The 22,317-nt window shown below is 35.8% G+C and overlaps 1 protein-coding gene across 1 annotated transcript in view; it reads right to left on the reverse strand.

Annotated features, from left to right (window-relative positions):
* foxo (forkhead box, sub-group O) overlaps window positions 1-21,323 on the reverse strand; it is a 112,188-nt gene extending 90,865 nt beyond the window's left edge. Inside the window, exons 1-2 of the mRNA XM_028318061.1 lie at window positions 20,297-21,323; window positions 13,638-13,849 (exon numbers count right to left, since the gene is read on the reverse strand). Coding sequence (XP_028173862.1) covers window positions 13,638-13,849; window positions 20,297-20,528 — 444 coding nt within the window. The 5' untranslated portion in view covers window positions 20,529-21,323. The remainder of the gene's footprint in view (window positions 1-13,637; window positions 13,850-20,296) is intronic.
* Between the last annotated feature and the right edge of the window lie 994 nt (window positions 21,324-22,317).

Genomic DNA, 22,317 nt, shown 5'->3' on the forward strand with positions numbered 1-22,317 from the left:
GTAAATCTATATCAAGCCGAGAGAGGAAACTTTCCTGGTCTTTTTTTATCCGAGCTAAGTCCGCTTGACCTCAACCTCACGTGATGATAAGAAGTTTAAGATGAAACGCATTCAGTAAACACATAATAACTTGCGAAATAAAGTCACACAGATTACAGAAATACAGAGAAATGCTTGTGTATTTTAAACCTTACATTAAAGGTATTATAAAGTCTAAAATCTTTTGGGGAAATTTCTCTGTGACAGATTGATATGCTGTCCACTGTACAACAAAGCTGAAAACCGATTATTTCTTTCAGCAGCTGCAGTATGGCTACTTACGCAAACTCGTGACTTTACTCATAGTTCAATGTTAAATAATAAAGTTGCACGTATTTTCGGCTCGAGTGTACGTGCGCGATTTCGAACACTTTTCTGGTGGCTTCTAGATCCTTCTATCGGACGGTTATGGTGCATTCCGTTTGATTCGATTGTGTTTTAATGCTATGCTACTTGCACGTTTAATGCTTGTATACTATGTATATTAAATTATGAAACAATATCTGGATATTCAAGCCATCTAAGCTGTTTTTTTGAAGTCTAGCGTTGTAGGTAATTCTCTGCCTGCATTTGTTTTTCCAGAATCGCCCTTAGGCCTTCAAACTTTGATTAAGTAGGTAGGCATTTTCTGGGAAATCTAGAATAACCGTAGATGAAACTTGCACTCTTTTAGTGTAATGTAGTACAGAATACCTATACCTATATTGTGGTTAAACTTGTTACGAATAAATCCGAAGTCGAGAGAATTTTTGAACACAAAATTTCCAGATTGAAATAAAATACCTACGAAAGAAAAATGTAATAAAGGACGCAACAGAGATGCTAGCAAAATCTGAATTTGAATGCAGTATGACGGGTTTGTTATTGATACTACCACAGTAGGTATAATACTACCTAAATATGACTAATTTATATTCATTTCCTTCAACGGAAATTGATCAATAATTAGTTGACAATATTATCATCTGGTGGTTAGAGCAGTCATGGTGCACACATAATATCGAAGGTTCGAGAACGAACTAAGGTGGTTAATATTTCCAAAGTTTGTCATACGTAGATAACTGATTGTAACATTAGCTTTGAATACTAACAAACGAATTTATTAGTATTACTTGAAGTGTCAGAAAGTTTTGTTAGATTAGTCTTCAAAATCCTTTAAAAAGAGGAGCTAGATTACCCAGATTACTGTAATGTGATACAGAATATCTCAGAAAAAGTGTTACATAGCGCGGAGTGGTTAAGAATTTAACCCTAACCGCACCTGTCCAAGACAAACTTAAAAACACAATCGGGAGGTTGTAATAACCGGGTAAAAAGTAGACAAGTTGATATGAATGTATCAGAGAGGCTCATCGATCAACTTTCTCCCCGACGCAATGTTGCAGGCAAACCAGAACAGCCTACCCACTGCATCGCAAATTTTTATCATTGTAAACTTGACTACATTCTAGATTCTTGTTAATTACACCTGATAAAAAGATACCTAGATTAGCCATTGTGTATTTAGAGAATCATAGGAAAGTTACATTAAAAATATCAACTTATCATCCTTACCTACCCGCGCCAAGACGATAAGGTTTGTGTCTTAGCCACGAAGTCATTTTTATCATTATAAGGGCAAAACTGAAATTGTCATAGTTATTTCTTATTCATTCAATCTAATAGCATTTTATATTTATCAAATATTTTGTTATTTATCAAATCTATCTCTCACTCACTCAAAGATAGCGTCATATCAAAAAAGAGACAAATGGAGCACAAGATAATTTGCTTTTGCGAACTATTTACCTTAACATGCTTAGTTTTAAAATTATTTCTGGAAGTATAAGAACATTTTTTAACTCTAATAAACCAAACAAATGTCTTGCAAGCAATGTAAATAATTTGGCACGCGGTCGTTAGAAATTCTCGACTGTTCAATTCCTGCTGTGGTTTCGGGGAATTCGCTACCGTAGCTATGCGACCTCGAAACTTTTCGATCTTGAAACATTTCAAATAGAAATTGGACGAGTTGATCGTAAATCAACTAAATTGATTCTATTAAAATATAATTGCTTCCAGCTCTTAGCGGTGTTGATATTATATTTAGTACTAAATGCTTGGTAGGTATTGGTATTTCGGTCTAGACTGGTTGGTAGTGACTGGCCAGTCAGCATTCTCTTTGGTCTCCTAGTGGAACCGGTTCAGGCGTTGGGTCAGGTCTGGTAGGCGATCAGAACGATAACTTATCGAACTATAAGATTCACACAGATCGTCGTAAATTATTATCTATACTAATATTATAAATGCGAAAGTAACTCTGTCTGTCTGTCTATCTCTCTTTCACGCCTAAACCACTGAACTGATTTTGTTGAAATTTGGCATAGAGATAGTTTGAGTCCCGGGAAAGGACATAGGATAGTTTTTATCCCGGTTTTCGAAACAGGGACGCGCGCGATAAAGTTTTTCTGTGACAGACAAAATTCCACGCGGGCGAAGCCGCGGGCGGAAAGCTAGTAGCCTATATGTTATTCTGGGTTATAAACAATAATACTGTAAAGTTTCATCAAAATCCGTTCAGTAGTTTTTGCGTGAAAGAGTAACAAACATCCAGATATCCAGACATCTAGATATCCAAACTTTCGCATTTATAATATTAAGTAGGATAAGGCACATTCTTAATAATATAATTACGAGAAGTACTACCTCAGGTAATTCAGAAAACTCAGCGCTCCAATTAATAAAACGTCCGCTATAATCGGTAATTAGGTGTTAGTTGTAATTAGTGGCAGACTATAGCTGGGCTCGAAGAGGTGTCTAATGAGTAGATTAACGGAAATGCTATTGACTCATTAGGTCATTATTAATGTTTTACTCCAGTTATTTTTGGTACAACTCGTCCGAAATTACGTTTCGAGTAGTAATAAAAGTACGGACGACTGCATCATATACCCATTTACCAAACACCCTGTATAGTCAAAATATGTAGTATTTTTTACAGTCTGCAACAAAATATGGTCGTACTGTTAGGTACATACAAATCTTATAGATTACCCGCATAGGTGTTAATTTAAATAAAGTCGAATTAACTAACCAAATGCGTAGTTTAAACTCCTTCGATGGTTACATTTGAGAAAACTATTTTTAGAATACATCGAAATAAGTAACTCTTGCCTAATGTCACCGGAAGGTGACTGGAAAAATACTATTGTAAAAGTTATAAACACAACTAAAAATACTTATCTAACATATTCACGCGAGTTTTTAATATGCCCTTCAAAGCATCATCCACAATCAAATTGATATTGTTCAATAATCCATGCTTATATTATAAATGCGAAAGGAACTCTGTCTGTCTGTCTGTATTGTCTTTTCATGAATAAACAACTGAACCTGAAACTGAAATTTTGATTAATTTGATAGAGAGAGATTGGAGTATAGAGTATGATGCTCTACATTTTTCGAAAATAATAATTATTATTTCTTGAAGGGTAAAATAGGAAGTGAATAAGTATGAAGAATCTATCTAAATGCCAGCGATATGAAAACTCATTATTATTGTGATCATAGCATAATTAAACAAAGTCGCTACGTTTTAGATCTTTTAAACTAAGGCATCAGATTTTGATGATGTTTTTTTTTTCATTATTAGAACGAATGATTCAAGAGGAAAGTTTAAATGTAGGTGTATTATACACGTGTGCGAAGAAAAAAATATTTTTAGTGACAGTTCTAAATAGACGCGGGCAAAGCCGCCGGTAAAAGCTAGTAATATAAATAAAGTATGCACATCAAATGATTAAGAATCAAGGATCCGTAGTTTGAAGAAGCGAGTTTTTCTTTGATGTCGAAACTGACCTTGTGTGCTCGATAAATTAGTCATTTTACTTACAGTATGATCTTTATAAGCGAGACGTAATCTTAATTTACATAATCACCCGCCACGACCGGTTGTGTTAATAATACCTACTCTAGTACAGTCAACAAAAAAAAACCAGCTCTACTACTTTAGCAATAAGATATAAAATTAATTACACACCGTTCGAGCGACTGTACATTGGAGATATCTTCATCGTTTGAGGAAAACGCCACGTAAATATTTTTGATGGGGACAGAGAATTTGGAACAGTTAAAATTAGTGCGTATAGGAATGTTGCGGAGTATCGTAGATTGGGAAGTTATATCTATCGGTAGATTACTTAAATAAAATGTGATATAAATTTAACTTCGCAACCGAACTACTTACATATTATTTTTGTACTATTTATAAATGTCCCAAAATATTATTATGTTGGTTTATGTAATTAATCATCAATGTTTGATAAATCGTTGGAATGTGTCTGAGCTTATATGTGAACTATGTGCTTTCGGCATGAAATAGGGCTTCCATTACAAAATTTTTAACTTAGTCAAAATATATCATAAGCCCAAGGGCGCCAAAGATTTGGCTAATCTTTAAAGGAGGTCTACCTATGTTTAGCAGTGAACGTCCTGCATGTGGCTGAAATGATGATGACCGAATTATAGTTACCTACTGTTAAAGTAAGATCCAACTTGGCCTAAGACTATTTCGAGTAAAAAAGCCAAAGGTCGCCAGTGGGCAGACGTCGTCGGAAATCAACTATAATCGCATTCATAATTTCATGATTAAACGGTATTATTAAGATCGCTAATTAAGGTCGCGGCCCTTTAATTGCTTAATTGACGTTTCGCCTTACGACCTACAACTTAAGGTTCATTTTCTATAATGACGTCAACGGCATCCGAGGAAATGTTTCATTGCAACCGCTATTAGAAGTTAATTGTTAATAGTGAGATGATGTGAATCGAGTAATAATCGAAAATTTCGATTTTTTTATCGATAAAAGAGGTGGTACGGCGTCAGTTGAATTTCAACATTAAAATTTAGTAGTAGTAATTTATGTTTTATTCTGGAGCGCGTAGAAAATTTCAACACCAATGCTTAATTTTTTTTAGCTCCAGATCCTTCTGCACCGTTGCACGTATATCACGGATGGACTAAGGTGAAAAAGCACCAAAAAAATATTATTTTTTTAACATGAAAGTAAAACAATATCATCAAAACTTATTTAATGTTTTGCAATGTTTACGTTATTATCTCAAGATGTATGATTAAACGGAACTGTTCAGCACTTGTGCGTACACGCAGCGGCCAGCGGCCATAATAACCTCATCTACAGTTAATATTGAACCGGTCTCTGAATGCGTTGTCGTGGAATATTTCGTTGGCAGTTCATTTGGGGTCTTATTATTGAAACGCTCGTAGATTTTTCTAAACTATTTTAGTAAAATAATGTTGCACGTGTTCTTATAGTCGAGTTTTCTTAATAACTTTCTTAGCTGGGTTGCACCATCATAATATTATAACTTTAGCAAACGTCAGAAATCTGTCAGACTACATACATAACACACCGGTTATCTATAAAGTTACGTTTAAAGTTAAGTGGTGCAACTCAGTCTTAGGCTGGGTTGCACCGTCTTACTTTAACTTTGACAAACGTCAAAAATCTGTCAAAGTCCATACAAAAAAACACCCGTTAACGTTATATAGTTACGGTCAAAGTTAGGTGGTGCAACTCAGTCTTAGTATAAAATTGTTACACAATAGTTTGGTGATTGGTGAAATTCGAGGATTTTATCAAAATTGATAATGTAAAATTCTTTAGCTTCGTTGAATAATTTGTACCGAATAAGTAGCATGTAGATTTTAATAAAGTTAGAATAAATAACATAGGTGTTTACAAATGTGATTTCTGAACATAACCGAACGAAATGTAAGCTAATATACTAGTTTAATAAAGTTTTTCTAGACATAGTGAGTAACCGCCGTTGAACTTTCTTCTCGCGCTATCACGTTTTTTTCATTTATTAGTTTTATTAAAAAGAGTTGATTGCATTTCGTCGCACTTTGATCTCGTTTGCAATTAAGTAATTCAAAGTATACTTTTTATTGCCAGCTCATAGCGCCACTTTTATATCAAAGAAATAGTGGTTATAGGGTAAACTCAGTTTTTAAAACTTATAAAAATTACTTTATTAAATAGTCAGCATTTTGAAGAATTTACGAAAAGAACAAAATGTAACGTAAAAGCAACGGAAAAAGGCGACGTAACCTAAAATAAAATATCAAATTCCTACTCTGCTGCATTCCATTTTACTACCCGAATCCGGATTCCTAATATTTTTCCTTCACGCACTAATTTATGTTATATGGCAACCCCGAGCTCGCGTGTCGTCACAACCCAGCGTGCATTCGGTCCAAATCCAAATCAGTAATACGCATTTTATATTTCCGCTATAAGCAGTTTGGGGCCCAACACTAAACGCCCGATAGCGACTCATTTGACTAAATCCAATACATTTTTTATTCATGGAACGATTGACGTTTGTATGTTAATTCGGCGTGGTCCCGTCCTGAAATATTGAATTATAGCCGAAACTCGGGGATATGGAGGAGGTCTGCCCGATATTAATCCTCTGGCTACCAAGCCCTGGCAGGAATTCAAATAAATCGGCTCTGTGACAAACAAGACGTATAAATCAATCAGAGCAAGGTGGTGTGCAGTATTGCCAGTATTGCAACCCCTCTATTCCTTTATATCAAAGTGGAACAAAATGTATCGAAGAATTTATTGCCAAGGTTAAGTAAACTCGTTACGAGTTTCGGGTGGAAGTTTATTTGAAAATGTTGATTTATATTTTTCATATTTTAAAGCGGACAATTGATATTGCCTGTTGATTTCATTCTTGAGTCCACCTGTAATTCGTAGGGTTTTATTTTGGGTGCAACGTTTAGTATAATTCCGATTGCTTACTCATCGAGATTTGACTCAGTCCAGTGGAAAGTTACATAATAGATCCTTATTTGTAAAAATACTACAACCGTCTTCTGTTTTTTTCTGTGTTATTTTCACCAAGCACTCGAAATGTAGCATTATACCTACATTACTATTTTATTTTTTATTAATATGATCATAAGGTATAAATTGCGATTGCATGTCGTGCGACTTATATCTAGACCATTTAACTGTTGTACTGTGCACACAAACAATTTGCATTTACTTCGCATCTTTGCGATACGAACGTAGCGTGGACGATACAGGCATACAAATCGCATAAACTAATTTTAGATGTGATAAAAAATGTACTATACGTGACACATCATCCTAATACGACTGTTCTACTAGTAGAACATGTGTCATGGTTCAAGCATTTCTTGTTTTATGAAGAAAAACAGGATCATAACCATCAACGGACGGTTGAATGGGAGAGTAGCACACACGTGTCAAACATTACAAGTTACAACGTAAACGCTTATATCATATTGTTCCGCAAATAATGTTCCAAAACAAAGAGTTTTGTTCCAACGGCAGGGCTGGTACGAAAATGAAATAAATAAAAATGAAAGAATTTCACAAATGTAAATCTAATTACGAATATTTCGTACGTTTCAAAAGAGATTTAAATTTCAAACTTTCTAGACTCAGTAATTATAGACGTCAGTTGATGTGTACTTAAGTCAGTATTGGTAAGTAGATTACTTATTTAAGGCGAAAAAAAAGAAGTCATAGTACATATTTCTTAAATTTGTATTTTAATGAGTGTTGCTTGCGTAATACGCATAATAAGACAATGAAGTAAGTATTAGATTTTTTCAGGTTTTCATTTTCAGGACTGACGTACTTAGGTAGGTACATAAAATTATGTAAAGATAAAGATATTTATTTACATGTAGCTGTAGCTGCCAGCGGTGACGTTTGACGGTTTTTTTTAGAAAAAAATTGAGGACAAGTTGATAGTGTGTGATAAGTAAGTTCTACGTATGAGTTCAAGGTAATTTTGGAAGGCTTTTAAACGAGCAAAAATTCCGAAAAAACATTATTTTCGAAGCTACAATGAGTGGAATGTTTTCTGCGTAGTTTTACTCATGTATATTACCTCCTTTTGGCGTTATTTTTTAAAGGCTTGATTCAATCTGATTGTCCTATAAAAATAACCGTTGTTTCAGCTCACATCCAAGAACAATATAAAATCTGAAATTACTGGAAATTTTCGCAATTTTCGTTTTTGCAATCGTTTTTCCAGTCTACTGCGGGAACAAAACCCTTGTTTCGTAGATAAAATTACCTATATTACATCCAGTACAGATGTTATTTGAGTTTCTACCACCCGGTATAGCTTCAATCTAAAGCAGCAGTAATAATAAGTAGGTAATAACTATATATTTTCATATCTTATCGGCCCGCCACCGCCGACACCGCCACTGATTTCTGACAACGACTGTCCTTTGAGTTTTATCTATATTGCTGCTTTAGCACATAAATACCTTGTACCAATCGTATCAAAGTGGGCAATGTATTACGAGTCATTACGACCCCTCGCTTGGGAGCTCGCCGAAGGCATACCGCAAGCGATAATTTGCCCTTGATAATACCGTTTGAAGATAACATATTGACTTCGGACGCAGGGAAAGTTTAAAACTTTGTTTAGTTTAAGATACGGGTTCAAGATTGACTAATTTGGGATGATTGTGATGTTTGCACTGACAGCAATGTGTGGGTAGGACGAATTACTACGGAGGGATTTAAGGAGAAGCGACTTAACTTGATTTTAGGATCAAATTTAATTAACCAAGTCAATTAAGTCGCGTTAGACTAAAATTGAGCTGGATAGTATAGATTTTGAATAATAATTCTAAGAACTGGGAAATCTAATTATATCCAGACAACAACTTTTTATACAGTCAGAAAGTCAGTTAGAATGGCTAAGAAAGAACAGTTAACGAGAAATTCGCGATATTCTTTATCAAACTACCTAAACATTATGTAAAACAAATTATTTAAAATCTTATAAAGCTGGGCCATAGGTAAGATTACAAGTAAAAAGGGTTTTCCATCAAAAAACAAAAGCGTAACGCATTACGCACGGATTCATCCCGCCATTTTTAAATAATATAAACAAGTGACGAACAAAAGTTGATTTTTTTTGAAAAAATAACACTGCGCGATGAATACGGTATACCTACTTACGAGTAAGTAAGTGTATAAATCACTTGCTACAGGTAAGACTGTAAGAAAAGTAAATATGTATGATTATGTATTCTATCAACTGTGGGTATTTCCAAGGTACGGTCGTGCTACTACTATTGTCACCTTTATTCAGATCGAACTAGAATTAATTTTGCACCTTTACATATTCGAAGGATGCGGTTTTTATCGATAAATAATGATTGAAAATAGTTATTACTAATCTTAATAATAATAATTACTGTAAATTAATTCTATTAAATAAAGTCATTAAAATTATTGATTTGAAAAATTCAATTATGTTTATGAGTGACATTGATCATAATAAATCATTCAAAATCAATTTATTGGTGCATTAAGAATATGCTAAATGCTACAACGAATATGTAAATTCAATTTAATTTTGAATGATGTGTTTCTCATTTTGATTACCTACTTAAATTACATACAAAATTCCTTGGATTTTCGTGATTTTGGAACTTCATTAAATAATTTATCCAAAACTGACAACTGCGGTTCATTAACATAAAAACTATGAATATTAAATGGTTACATATTCTACAAGAAGTTTCCGTGTAAAATTTAAAATAACAGGTACGAGTATGTGACTTTATTTTATACAAATTATTTGCATTACAAGATTCTCTCTTCTGTTCTATAAAAAAAAACTCCAATCTAAAGAGTTCATCGAAGATTATAAAAAAAACAAAAAACTGTCGATAAATAACTTAATAAAACGACACATTTAGCGCTACAGAGTAGGAAACAATCTCTTTCTGACAACCCGGGGAGAAAACAGTCATTAGAAAAAAAAAAGAAAAAGTTTTTATAATGGTTGTTGAGACCAGTAACTTTTTTTTTAATGGCCACGCTATGCATTTTGGCAGTGTCTAGTTAAAAACGGGGAAACGGGAATTTATGGAAAATTGCCTAATATCGGACTCTCAAAAATAAGTCAAAAGGATGGGAGCAGTCCTCATTTCGTGGATTGAAAACAGATACTATCTCGTCACAACATCAAATGATACCTAAACTGCGTTAATTGCTACAGATTGCTTTACAAACATTAGTTTCCGCAGATATTATAATCTTACCTAATCGTTGGAAATTTCCGAGACCTTTCTTAATAAGTAATTGAGGTTACATTGATTCACTCGCGCGCCATCTTGCGGTGATAACGAATGCTATATTTGCTCAGTCTTGATAAAACCGTAATGACGATCATTCATACAATAGTCACTAGAATTTAAATATTTTAGTGATAGTAGTTAAATATTTATCTATATTGGTGACCCAAAGAATGACGCGTTGGAAAATGAGAAAATTTTAATAGTTCAATTTTGGAAAATCGACTGAAACTTTTTTTTAATTTACTAAGTGATACGTATGTATGTCACCTAACTATGTCACATACGAGGCAAGAACGAATACAACCATTCCTTTCGAAATTCACCAAGCCGAATCGTGGTATCCAAGGATTCAAAAAAATAGGTTCTTGTTTCCACAACCGGGTGACAAGCGGTCCAGTATCCTGTATGTATGCCACCTAACTATGTCAGGTCTTAAGACCTTCTTTTCAAAATTTACCTGGCCAAGTTGTAGTATAGTGTCCAAGATATACAAAAATTAAAAAAAAATAGGATAGGATAGGATAAAAATAATCCTCCTTTCTACATTCGGGTGACAAGCGGTCCGGTAGTAGTATCCTGTATGTATGCCACCTAACTGTCACTTAATAATACATTGTTTCAAAATTTACCAGGCCAAGTTGCAGTAGTCTTTAGTGTCCAGAATAATCATCATCATAATCATTTCAGCCATAGGATGTCCACTGCTGAACATAGGCCTCCCCCAATGTTTTCCATGTTGATCGATTGGTAGCGGCCTGCGTCCAGCGCTTCCCTGCTACTTTTACGATGCCGTCGGTCCACCTTGTGGGTGTCCAAGATATACATAAAATAAAAAAATAGGTCCTCCTTTCTACAATCGGGTGACAAGACAAGCGGTCCGGTAGTAATCTTGTCCTGTTAAACATATTTGAGCAAAGGAGTAGATCCGAGCCATCCTAACGGTGAGTGTAACGGTAGCCCCGATTTGTTATTCACGTGGACTACCGAATTTATAAGTCGAATACGAGTGGCCATTTTCGCGCATTACTAGGTACGGCGACAATCGACGTCGGACGTGTAAAATATTTGGATAGCCATATTAATATACGTACAATATTTATAGTTTGCCATATGTTACAGAAAATTCAATAAAATTTCGACCAAACCAACGCGTGCAGTCGGAGTGGACGATGGCGATGACGATGGAGACTTAAAAGCATTGATCGCGATTGATGATTGGTTACCTGTAACATAAGGTTGAGCCAAACCAATAAACACGAACAAAACGATACATAACGAAAACGATTTAGGTCTAAATCACAATTTATTGTAAAAAGTGATCACCGATATGACTTAGGTATTTTAACTTAAAAACTGAAAGTGCAACGTTTTCTTTCGAATGTATAGAATAGTCAACTTTTTCAGGAATCGGCTTACATCCTGAGAGATGCGCTAAGACGTAGGCAAATGCTAGAGAATATTCCCACAGCTGCTAATCACAAAAACACAAAAATTTGGAATGGCACTTATCGCTAAATAAATTCATCATTTAACCGTAAAAGTAAAAAATGTACCTATTGGAAATACACTGCATTCCATTTGATTTTTTATACCAAACACGTGTAGTCTTCGCAAAATATAGGTTACACAATCACATAGATAAAATCGGATTAAATTTTCACTTATGTCATAAAAGTACCCACCGAAAATCGATACGTTCCGATAAGATATTCTTGCAAAATTTATCTTAGAAAAAAATTCGTTGATTCTGATAACGCGGACACCAAATTTTATCGGCAGCTAGAAAATTAGTGAGCACATGTTAGCCATTTACAATTCATTCACCTGGGAGGTGGCGGCACATAATTCGTCTTTTTCACACATATTAACAACTGTCGCGTAAGAATGCGACGCATTGAGCACTTTGCTAATTAACTAAGCTTACAATGCTCATCATGAGTACTGACATAATCTGGTCTTTATTCCTCGGTCATTAATTCTATATTCACGCAGCACGATCGTAGCAGTTGAATGGGCATTGTATGCGTAAACATTAATCAATGCCATGGGTACGCTCCGAAGGTCGGCGAGTTCGTGGCAATACGCAAATCTTCAATAAGCCGTTTCAATTGACTAGAGACGCAAATATCGATGGGAACGTATAAATAGATTCCACATTGTTCCGCGCGAAAGTTGTTCGAATTTCAAACTGGTATCGTTGACTTTTTTTTATAACATACGCAACGGTATTCATCAATGTATTAATTTTATCTGCCCAACAAACAGGATCGATCTAAGTAGTTCTTTTATGAATTATACTTTTTTTATCATCTATATCTGTGGTGTCATAGAGATAACCGGCCAGTGCGCAGTTTGACCAAAATGCGTAGTAATTCTTAAAAAAATTGCACAGACTTAACGCGCTTCACACTCTATGATTATGCAGTTTCCTGTTATTATTAGCAAAAGTAAGTTGATTTTAATTCTTTTGATGTATAGGCTTTGTTTTCTGTAATGTTTAATGTAGATTTCACTAAGTTGTTTAAATCTGACATCGCGAATTCATAAATTTAAACTAGGTATCTAAATATACATATACATATTTACCTACTTATGTAAATCTAATTATTCTAATGATGCAATTTAAGGAAATCATCAGTATATTAACTAAATTATATGTAACGAGGAAAATACAGTTTGTTAAATCATACTGTAGAAGAAGACATACATTTTATAAAAGGATGACAACCAAATGAGCTAAAATATTATAATAATAAATAAATCTAATATTGTAATGGATGATAGCACGTAACGTAATGGAAGTAACAAAGTTTAAAGTAATGATCACAGTTAACCAACTGTGGAAACAACATTTAAAGCTAGTAACAAAACGTTTAATAATGAAGTCATACTTGTGTCAAAAATAGAACACTTGTATGCAAAACTAACCTTGCAACCAAAATTAAATGCATTCGTCCAAAAATATGTCAACTGAATTTCGAATTAAAATTTTAATAAATTAAAAATCGAATATCGAAAGTGAACATCATAATACTCGTATAATTCTCGATTTTAAAAATAAGGGGGTCTACAAGACGTTTTGTCTAAGCCCGGTGGACTGATGCCAAGTGAATCATTTGAGGAATGCCCTTAAGAACATTCTGAAGCGTTGAACGCGTTAGTTCGCGGGAAACGCATAGACAAACGTAAACAGTTTACGAATACTAGAAAGCGGATTATTATTAGTTACTTTTCCTTTGCATTGTTTACAGTCCTCGTGGCAACCACTAAAAAAAAGTTCACAATAACAATTTTTTTTTCAGAAAATTTCTGAACTGAAAATCTTTTTAGTTTTTATTCCCTGGTTTCCTCATCGGCTAGTCTTACTACACTACAACCTAAAACTTTTCATGAATTGCACAACATGAGAAAATACGAGCAAATATAAAAATGTTCACAATACCTTCCATCCTGCTGACGAGTTGCTGTCCCCCTTATCCTTAAAATATGGCACATTCTGGACCATCCACTCGTATATCTGAGACAGAGTGAGGCGGTTCTCAGGAGCTGAGGTTATGGCTTGAGTGATGAGATCGGCGTACGAGAGGTTCCCCCAGGCATTCCGGCGCGAGGAGTTCTTTTTGGCGCCTACCGATGACGGTAGGGGTGGGGCTCCTGAAACGTCAAGAAACGCATTAAAGCTTCGGCCAAACCAACGCGTGTAGCTCGCGTCGGCGATGGTGATCACTGCGCGTGCATAAATCGCCGCGACCAATGACATGACGCGTTGATGTGAACTCATCGCTACAAATTACGACATCTGATCGCCATCGCACGCAGGCTGCATGTGTTGGTTTGGCCGAACCTTAACAGTTTACCTAGTTTCATTGATTAATTTGATAATTTTCTTTTCTTTCTTCAATGAATCCTGTATGGCCGAAAAGCTGTCGGTCCATCCAGTTAAAAGTATGTATGGTACATTTTTATAAGGTGTAAGCAGAGTAAATACAAACGCACCTCACCGCTAATCCACGCTAAATTTTGTCAGTGTGTGCGTGCGCGCCGCATATGTATTGGCGCGCTCACATACAAACCGCGCTCGGTGCGTTTCTATGAAGATGACCTACTCATTTGTATTTACTTTGGTGTAAGGGAGTTGCAAACCATTACGATAGAAGAAGACATCAAGTCTGACGTCAAACCGATAATTTTGGAATATGCTAGCTAATATTTTACCTTCCCTATAATCTGACTCATAGGGTAGAATAGTCTGCTGGCTTAATATGCATTCGTGGATGGAATTTAATCCGTTTTCTAGTTAATATGGTACAGGACGACGTACAGGTGATGTTCAAATTATTTACCTATTATAAATTATGTCATCACAGTGTTAGAACTTGAGCATTAGGTACTAGTTCGCCAACCCAGACGTTGCCATTGCCAGTTCGTTATACCATTTCACCAAATCCTGTTTACTTAGCTTCACAGTAATAATTTGGTATTTGTATGAAAAAATATTGGTTTTAAGAACTCAACAAAGAAAACGCTCCTTTGATCTACGGATGAAAGGCTGTGAGTACAAGCCCCTAGAATAGATTATAGTCAGTCAACATTTATTCACTTTCAAGGTTTCTCAGGATGAATACAATTTCCCAAAGAAAGGAACATAGAAAAATAATGCCTTTGCTTTAGGTTCCCTTAAAGTTCTATTCCTCAGATTTTTGTACCGCATTTCTGGCGTGGGAAATAAACGAATTGTAGCAATCTGCCATTATTCTAGAAGTTTCTAAATTACTATTTTGCCAGTCTGTTTCGATATCGGAAAGAAACAACGATCAATCCCTCCACTACATTTTTATCTATTTAGTTTTTATGCGTTTTTCTTAGGACATAACTTAGATCAATCATAGTGCAAATGTAGTAAATTACAGTCCTTACTGGGCGTTGTAACGTCATGAATATTATGTCATTAAGTTAAATTATAACTGTAGACTGCCATGACACCTGTTGCGTCTAATTATCACTACTTAGGCTGGGTTACACCATCTTTTTTAACATTAACAAATAACAAAAATATGTCAAACTCCATACAAAACACCGGTTATCGTTATTGTTACGGTTAAAGTTAGGTGGTGCAACTTAGTCTAAATCATAAGTTACACGGGTCAATTAACCCTTAACCAGGCCTTGGTTAAATAGAGCCCATATCAATTTGAACTTTATGCTGTGCAGATACCGTTGAAAACCAATGACTTTTTTTAGACCTTGGTTAAGGGTTAGATGACAGGTTCTACTAAGGTTGCGTAGGGTAGACCGGGTACAATAGTACCACGGGTCAATAGTACCATCGGCGATATTTCTTCATACAAGCGACGTTAGATTGTGTGCATAGCGTCAGAATATGCGCTTTTTGTGTTTCCATCCGCTCACCAGTCGGCGGCGCTTGCGCTGAAAAACGAAGGTGTACAGGAAGGATTTTTGTTTTTTGCCCAGCCGCAGTAAGTTTTTATGTCAAATATATGAGCCCATAAGTTGCCTAATATGCTATTTGTTACCAAAGTATTGTTGTCAATAGTTTATCCAGGCTCTAAACTTTGTATCGACAGCGAATTATTGGCATTCACTGTGAAAATGACTGAATTTTAGGTGAAGTTCTCTTGACTACCTACTTGGAACAAATGTACCAGTCTCCATGGGGTCAATTGTAGCGGTACAATCAACCCCGTGGTACAATTAACCCCCGGAACCTTATTTTATACTTAATATTTTAAATTGGTTTTAAAGTACCTATACTTATAATAAAATAAGTTATTATAAAACATTCACGTGGTTATTTTACATTTTTACAATTATATTTTTATAATTATAGGCATACCTACCCACTGAAAAAATAGTTAATGTGTTTTATTAAATAAGTAGGTAGATGTCGATAAAAAGGTGATATAAGTACCTAAATGCCTACTTAAAATATTTTAATATAGGTTTCTAAAACCCTTCTGAATATGTACATTTTAGCTTAATTCAGTAAGTAACTAAGTATTTGAACGTTTTGTTTTAGATGCCTCGACGTAGAGTCAAAAGTACNTTTGCTACGGTAACTCAAGTATTTAACGAATTTAATTTGAAGGCGCTCTAGTGAATGTTGATGAGTTATGTATTGCGGATTCCAAACAGTGCTGCAATACTCAAGAATACTCCTGATATAAGCGTAGTAAAGAATTTTTATACAAGAAATATCAGTGAAATCGCGTGTAACCCTTATAATAAAACCTAAGTTCTTGTATGCCTTATTTATTATATATTCCAAGTGACAATTAAATGTTAGCTTGCAGTCCAAATAAATCCCTAAATCTTTCACAGATTCAACCCCGTTGAGACATACATTATTTAGTCTATAACCATATTCAATGGGAGTTTTACGCCTGGTAAACTTAATATGTACGCATTTAGAGACATTGACTGTGATTCGGTTAGCTATGTAATATGCAGAAAGTCTATCCAGATCTTCTTGAAGTCTCAAGCAATCCTCAATTGTGTTGGTAGATGTCGATAAAAAGGTGATATAAGTACCTAAATGCCTACTTAAAATATTTTAATATAGGTTTCTAAAACCCTTCTGAATATGTACATTTTAGCTTAATTCAGTAAGTAACTAAGTATTTGAACGTTTTGTTTTAGATGCCTCGACGTAGAGTCAAAAGTACGGATCACGGATCAACGGATCTATTCCTTTATGAACAGGCTTATGAAAAAAATTTAAAAGGGCGAAGCATTAGTAGGTATAAATAAATCAGGGTCAATTGTACCAGGGGTCAATTGTACCCTCATACAAAAATAAATTTTTAAGTTTTGATTATTCTATCATTGTTATTATGCTTATTGTTGTTTCAGGAGCAATATCCGAGCCAAATAAATGGCATATTATGTAGAAACAGTTAGCTTTTTCGTTTTTATGGAAGAAAAGTTATTGTTTTGTTTTTAAACTTTAGTGTTGATTTTTCATACTTGTTACTAAATTTTTTCGATCTCAATTAATAAAGAATGATGATTGTAGGAGATTAAGAGTACAGAATACCAATAAAGGTGATGATTAGATAAACATAATTACTTTTATAGCCTCATATATTATTGGTACAATTGACCCGTTGTAGGGGTCAATTGTAACATGAGACATCGTACAGTTCAAACTCGTTTTTCATTAAGTATTCGAAAGAATAGTTCAACTCTGCATGCTTAAATTTGTAGCTTAGGAGTCTAGTTGTTACAGCATACTAACAGAATAAGTTATATTTCATTAGATTTCTCAATATTGAACAATTTCCAAAAAATGGTACTATTGTCCCCGGTCTACCCTACGTCCTATGAATCCTATGTTAAATTTTAGGTGTTTTTGGAGCAACAAGGTTAAAAAATAATTGAAACAAATTGCAACTGCCATAAAGGGTATATTACTAATATAAGTTGCACATTATCAAGCTATTGATTGGGTAACTATTGAGGATAGGTTTCGATTTATGGAAATTGTATTTTTTTTTTTCAAACTGGATCCAAATAGATTTCACTCGTATCTTCTATCGGCATATTTGCATAATTCAACTATTAACTAAATTCGTACGACTGCCTAGCCTACCCATTATTATTAGGGAAATTTAATTATGATCAAGTTTATTCCCTTTAAGGCTGAGTTGCACCATCTTACTTTGACTTTAACGACTTTGACAAAAGTAAAAAATCTGTCAAATTCCATACAAAACACGCCGGTTGTTATAATTACTGTTAAAGTAAGATGGTGCAATCCAGCCTAAGTTTCGTTTCGCCATATTTTGCAACGGAACGGTTAAACTGTAGAATTTCAGTTGTTCAAAATAAATATGAGGAAGTAGGTAAGTGAGTATTCTTTACAAAAAAACGCCTACATTGAGACAATGTCATTTATGACGAGGATGACTTTTGTGAACTTTTTACACGCTAAATTTTCATGAAACATTGTTAACTTACGACTGCACTTTCCATATTCTATTATAATATGAAGTTATGAACTTTACGAAAAAGATACAGCACGTGTTAATATTTGATCCATTGTAAATGTGTTTCGATCATAAATTAAGAATATTAATTAACAGTTTATCCCAATTTGTCAAAATTTCATATTTTTATTACTTATCTCTTCTGTTCCACCAATTATTTCTCATCTTTTTTATTATTTTATTTAATTATTTATACTAACTTCCCTTTTTTATATCACTTTTGCATATTGCAAACCAGCAAGGGTTAACCTTTCTTCTCTAATATCTTTCAATTATGTTTTCAACTTGTGTTAAGAGTAGATGCAGTTTAGTAATATTACTATTCATTCTTACCTCGAAGAAAGCCAAGTCATGGTTCCTTATTATGAAACGAGTTTAAAGTATAATCTACACTCATGAATAGATTCAATCCCGTGATTGGTCAAAATATTGAAATTCTACGAGGCTTGAATTCTTTATTTTATTTTTTTTATTTTATTTGTTTAACAATGTTTCAACAGCATTAAATTGTACATAAATGTGCAGGAAGATACAACTTGAACATAAGCCAATTAAAGAAACACATTCTATTACTAAAACATTTTTAAATAAGTTAACGTGGGTAGGTAGGTGANTATTGGCTTCTTTCCACTTCGTTGGGAAAACTCCTTCGGAGATAGATCGATTAAAAAGTATAGTCAAAGGGATAGATAATGCCTCATTCTAAGTTTGAATCAAATTTGGAACGTTGTAGTCTTTCAGATTTTTTTTCAAGTCTTCTTTTTCTTCGTTTGTGGGCTTAACTTTTATATGGCCAGTATTTAGAAAAGACTCATGGCAGTAAGTTTTATTTGAGTGAATTTTCCGCTTACCTTTTTTTGTATTTGATCATTCGTGTCAGCCGTACTGTTATCAGCTTACAAATTATTTTTCTTTTACTTTTACCGGTTTCCTTATTAAGCCGACGAGGGCTAGACGTAGTAGAATTTTATTATCGACAGTGGTTACGTTATTATTTGTGTTTTGAACCTTTTTATAGGTCTATTTGGACTAATGTTAACTTAATATTGCATACGTAAGTATCTAGTTTATACAACAATGATTAATTTTAAATATTTTCCGCATATACACATTTACAAACTACATTGAATGCAGTATTACTAGAGTTTATTATTACTAAAGCTCGCAAGAAATTACTAACGTTTTCCTCGTATTCATTTTCACTGGTAATTTGAAATGTTTTGGGAAAGCCTACACAAACATTGTAAGTAAATAAACACACGTTACTTATCACCGTTTAGTGCGTAATGACGATTCTCTATAATCAGTTTATACGTCATCTAATACAAATAACCATACGATTCTGGATTCTCCAGGTCCCATTACGTGTTATTGTACTATAGCTGTTATATTATTTTATTTAAACAATATTTGGTCTGCTATTTAGAGCCACAGTATTAATTTAATATTATAGGCATTTATTCCAAGATATTTGACAACTCCATGAATATTCATAGAAGGTAGGAATAATATTATACGAAGGCAAAAGTTAACGGCTACTAGCAATATTATTGTTGTTGTATCAAATTAGATTCACATTCAATAATTTCGTTTAGTCTGCACACAATTCAAAATGCATTTGCAAAATATTATGCTTATCTCTGCATTATTATTAGTGTCGGTAACAGGATATTAGCTCCTGACTTGATGTATTTGTTAATGAGGTCTCAGTTACTCTTGACTTGCATAAAGTTATGTTCAAACGAGCGTCTATTTGTCAGCCGACTAAAGTCTAACTGAATGAATAACAAAATCTTGTTATTCATGACATTGCCTTTGTTTTGTTTACTTCTTTTTCAGATTATTGTTATCTTCAGCGATATAACATACGACTTTTATTATCTATCCGAGTTTAATTTGTAAACAGAGTATTACTGGAAGTTTCAACGTGAGTATTATTTAGGCATTTTTTATCGTTCTGTTAAATATCGTGACTTCTCCAATGTTATTTTGTTATTGGGCTCGTACACGAACGGGGCGTCGGGTACGTGGGCGACCTAAATAGCCGCGCGTATCGCGACCGCGACCCCACTATCGGCGGACAAGTGATATTTACCCGCCAGGTTCTGGTTGGAGTTCTTCTTGGAGCCGGCGTCGTCGCAGGGCTCCACGTAGTTGTCGGGCCGGGGCAGCGGCCACGTGTTGGACCGCGCGCGCGTCTGCGGCTCGAAGCCCACCTCCGTCAGCTCGCCCAGCGGCTCCAGCTCGCCCATGGTGCCGTCCAGCTCCGCCAGTCCTGTCTGCGACGACCACGGGCTCTGGAACCCACCGCTCCCCTGTATAGACATTACACCGCCGCGATTTCGATCAGTGGAATTTTTTGGAAGGTGTGTCGGACCAAGCGCTCATCGGCGCGTGCCGGCACCGGCCATTAGCATCTCAGCGCGCTCTCCTTTCTGATTTTTCAAGATTTCTTTCTATTTCCAGAACGTCGCCGGACTTCGCCGCGGTCCGCAGAGGTTATCTGTCTTGTCCTTATCGGCTCTGTTATTCGAAGCCAATAACATGTGGCGTCTCACTGTTCATAAACAGCTATGTATGTGCGCAGAGCTTCGGCCGTCGGGCCGCTCCAGAGAGGCGATTTTCGCTAAATATAAGCGCGGGCGAGCGGGGGCGGGGCGCGACCACGTGAGCGACTACGCGCCGATTTTCCAATTCATCACTTGCGGACTAGAGGCGCGATAACCTTGTAACGTGGCTAGAATTGTCAAAAAACACGAAAAACTGTTTGGATGCGACAGTCACAAGGGTCGTGAGTCCCGAACTGTTGTCACTGCGCAAATTCGGCGTCCTTCCTAGTTCGACTGGCACTTTACAACTTTTCCACACTGATAAGAGTTATCACTGGTCGCGTTTAGAGGTTGCACACTACTTTCGCGTGGTCGTGTAGTCCTCTGAAGTTGTTTGTTGCACTGTGAGGTTGTTTGAAAGTGTCCACGCGGTAGTGGTTGTGGCAACTGCGTAATAACTGAGTGGCGCGCGTGTTGCGGCGTATCGTCTTGGGCCGCGAGCGGTCGCACGTACACTGAACTACGTCGCGAGGAGCGGCGTTTGGTGCGAATTCCGCTCGCCGCGGCGCCGCGCTGGCCGTGGGAGGCGGGCGGAGGCGGGAGGGAGACGGCCGCTGATAGAGAAGTGGCGTCGTGTGACCGCGCTCGGTCGCATCTCGGCCGCGGTCGTGCGCGCTCGGCTCGTTATAATAGTCCGAAATTCTTTTCGCTGTCTATCGAAGCGTGTGTAGGCCCCATCGCCCTTGATCCTCAGCAGGTTGCACCGGCACGTGTGGGCAAAGACGCCAGATTTCCGTTACAGCGACTGGTTTACACGCTGAATGCCACTTCAAAGTTTGCACTCAACTTTTAATTTGTTTGAAAACTTTGTGACGTCAATGTTTACATAACTTTGTGTTTCAAACTTTACACGTATTTAACACGACAACACAAGTGCTCTTAGCATTCCTCAGCTTGAATTGAATGCCATCATAGTAGACGCCATATTAAAATTACGTGCGCATGGACTGATAATATCACTTGCCACTTAATTACGAGTCGCGCGAGTCGTAGCGTCACTACGAAGTTAGAGGTTCCGTAGCAAAAATGCGGGCTCAAAATGCGTAACGCTACGTCAAACCAGACAAACTTTCGTGTTTTACTACGCGTTAGGCGTCTTAGTTTGTAATTTAGTTCACGCTTGTGTTGCCTCTACTTATTATGACTTTAGTAAGCTGTCAAATTGTCTGATTGGTTGGGGGTCCCGGATTTGATTTCCACGTGGGGCACAGAACATGAGTGTATAATGTAGTGAGATTGATTATTCCCACTATATTGCTGACTAGAAATACATATTTTCCGATAGTAGGTAATTATTCCATTTTATAAGACAAATCATACTATCTCGTCAGTCCAATCGAGACACGTCAGACGATTTGTGTCCCAACGTTTAAGTTCAACCCACACGATAAAAAAGGGAGACTTCGTCAATTAAGGATTGTAATTACTTTAATCGAACATTGTAATCTCGCGCTTTGAACGTAATTACTTATAAGTTTGTTAATTAATTTTCCAATACTTAAATGAA

Source organism: Ostrinia furnacalis, unplaced genomic scaffold, assembly GCF_004193835.3.
Source record: "Ostrinia furnacalis isolate ACB-3 unplaced genomic scaffold, ASM419383v2 OfSCF0389, whole genome shotgun sequence".
Taxonomy (NCBI): Eukaryota; Metazoa; Arthropoda; class Insecta; order Lepidoptera; family Crambidae; genus Ostrinia; species Ostrinia furnacalis.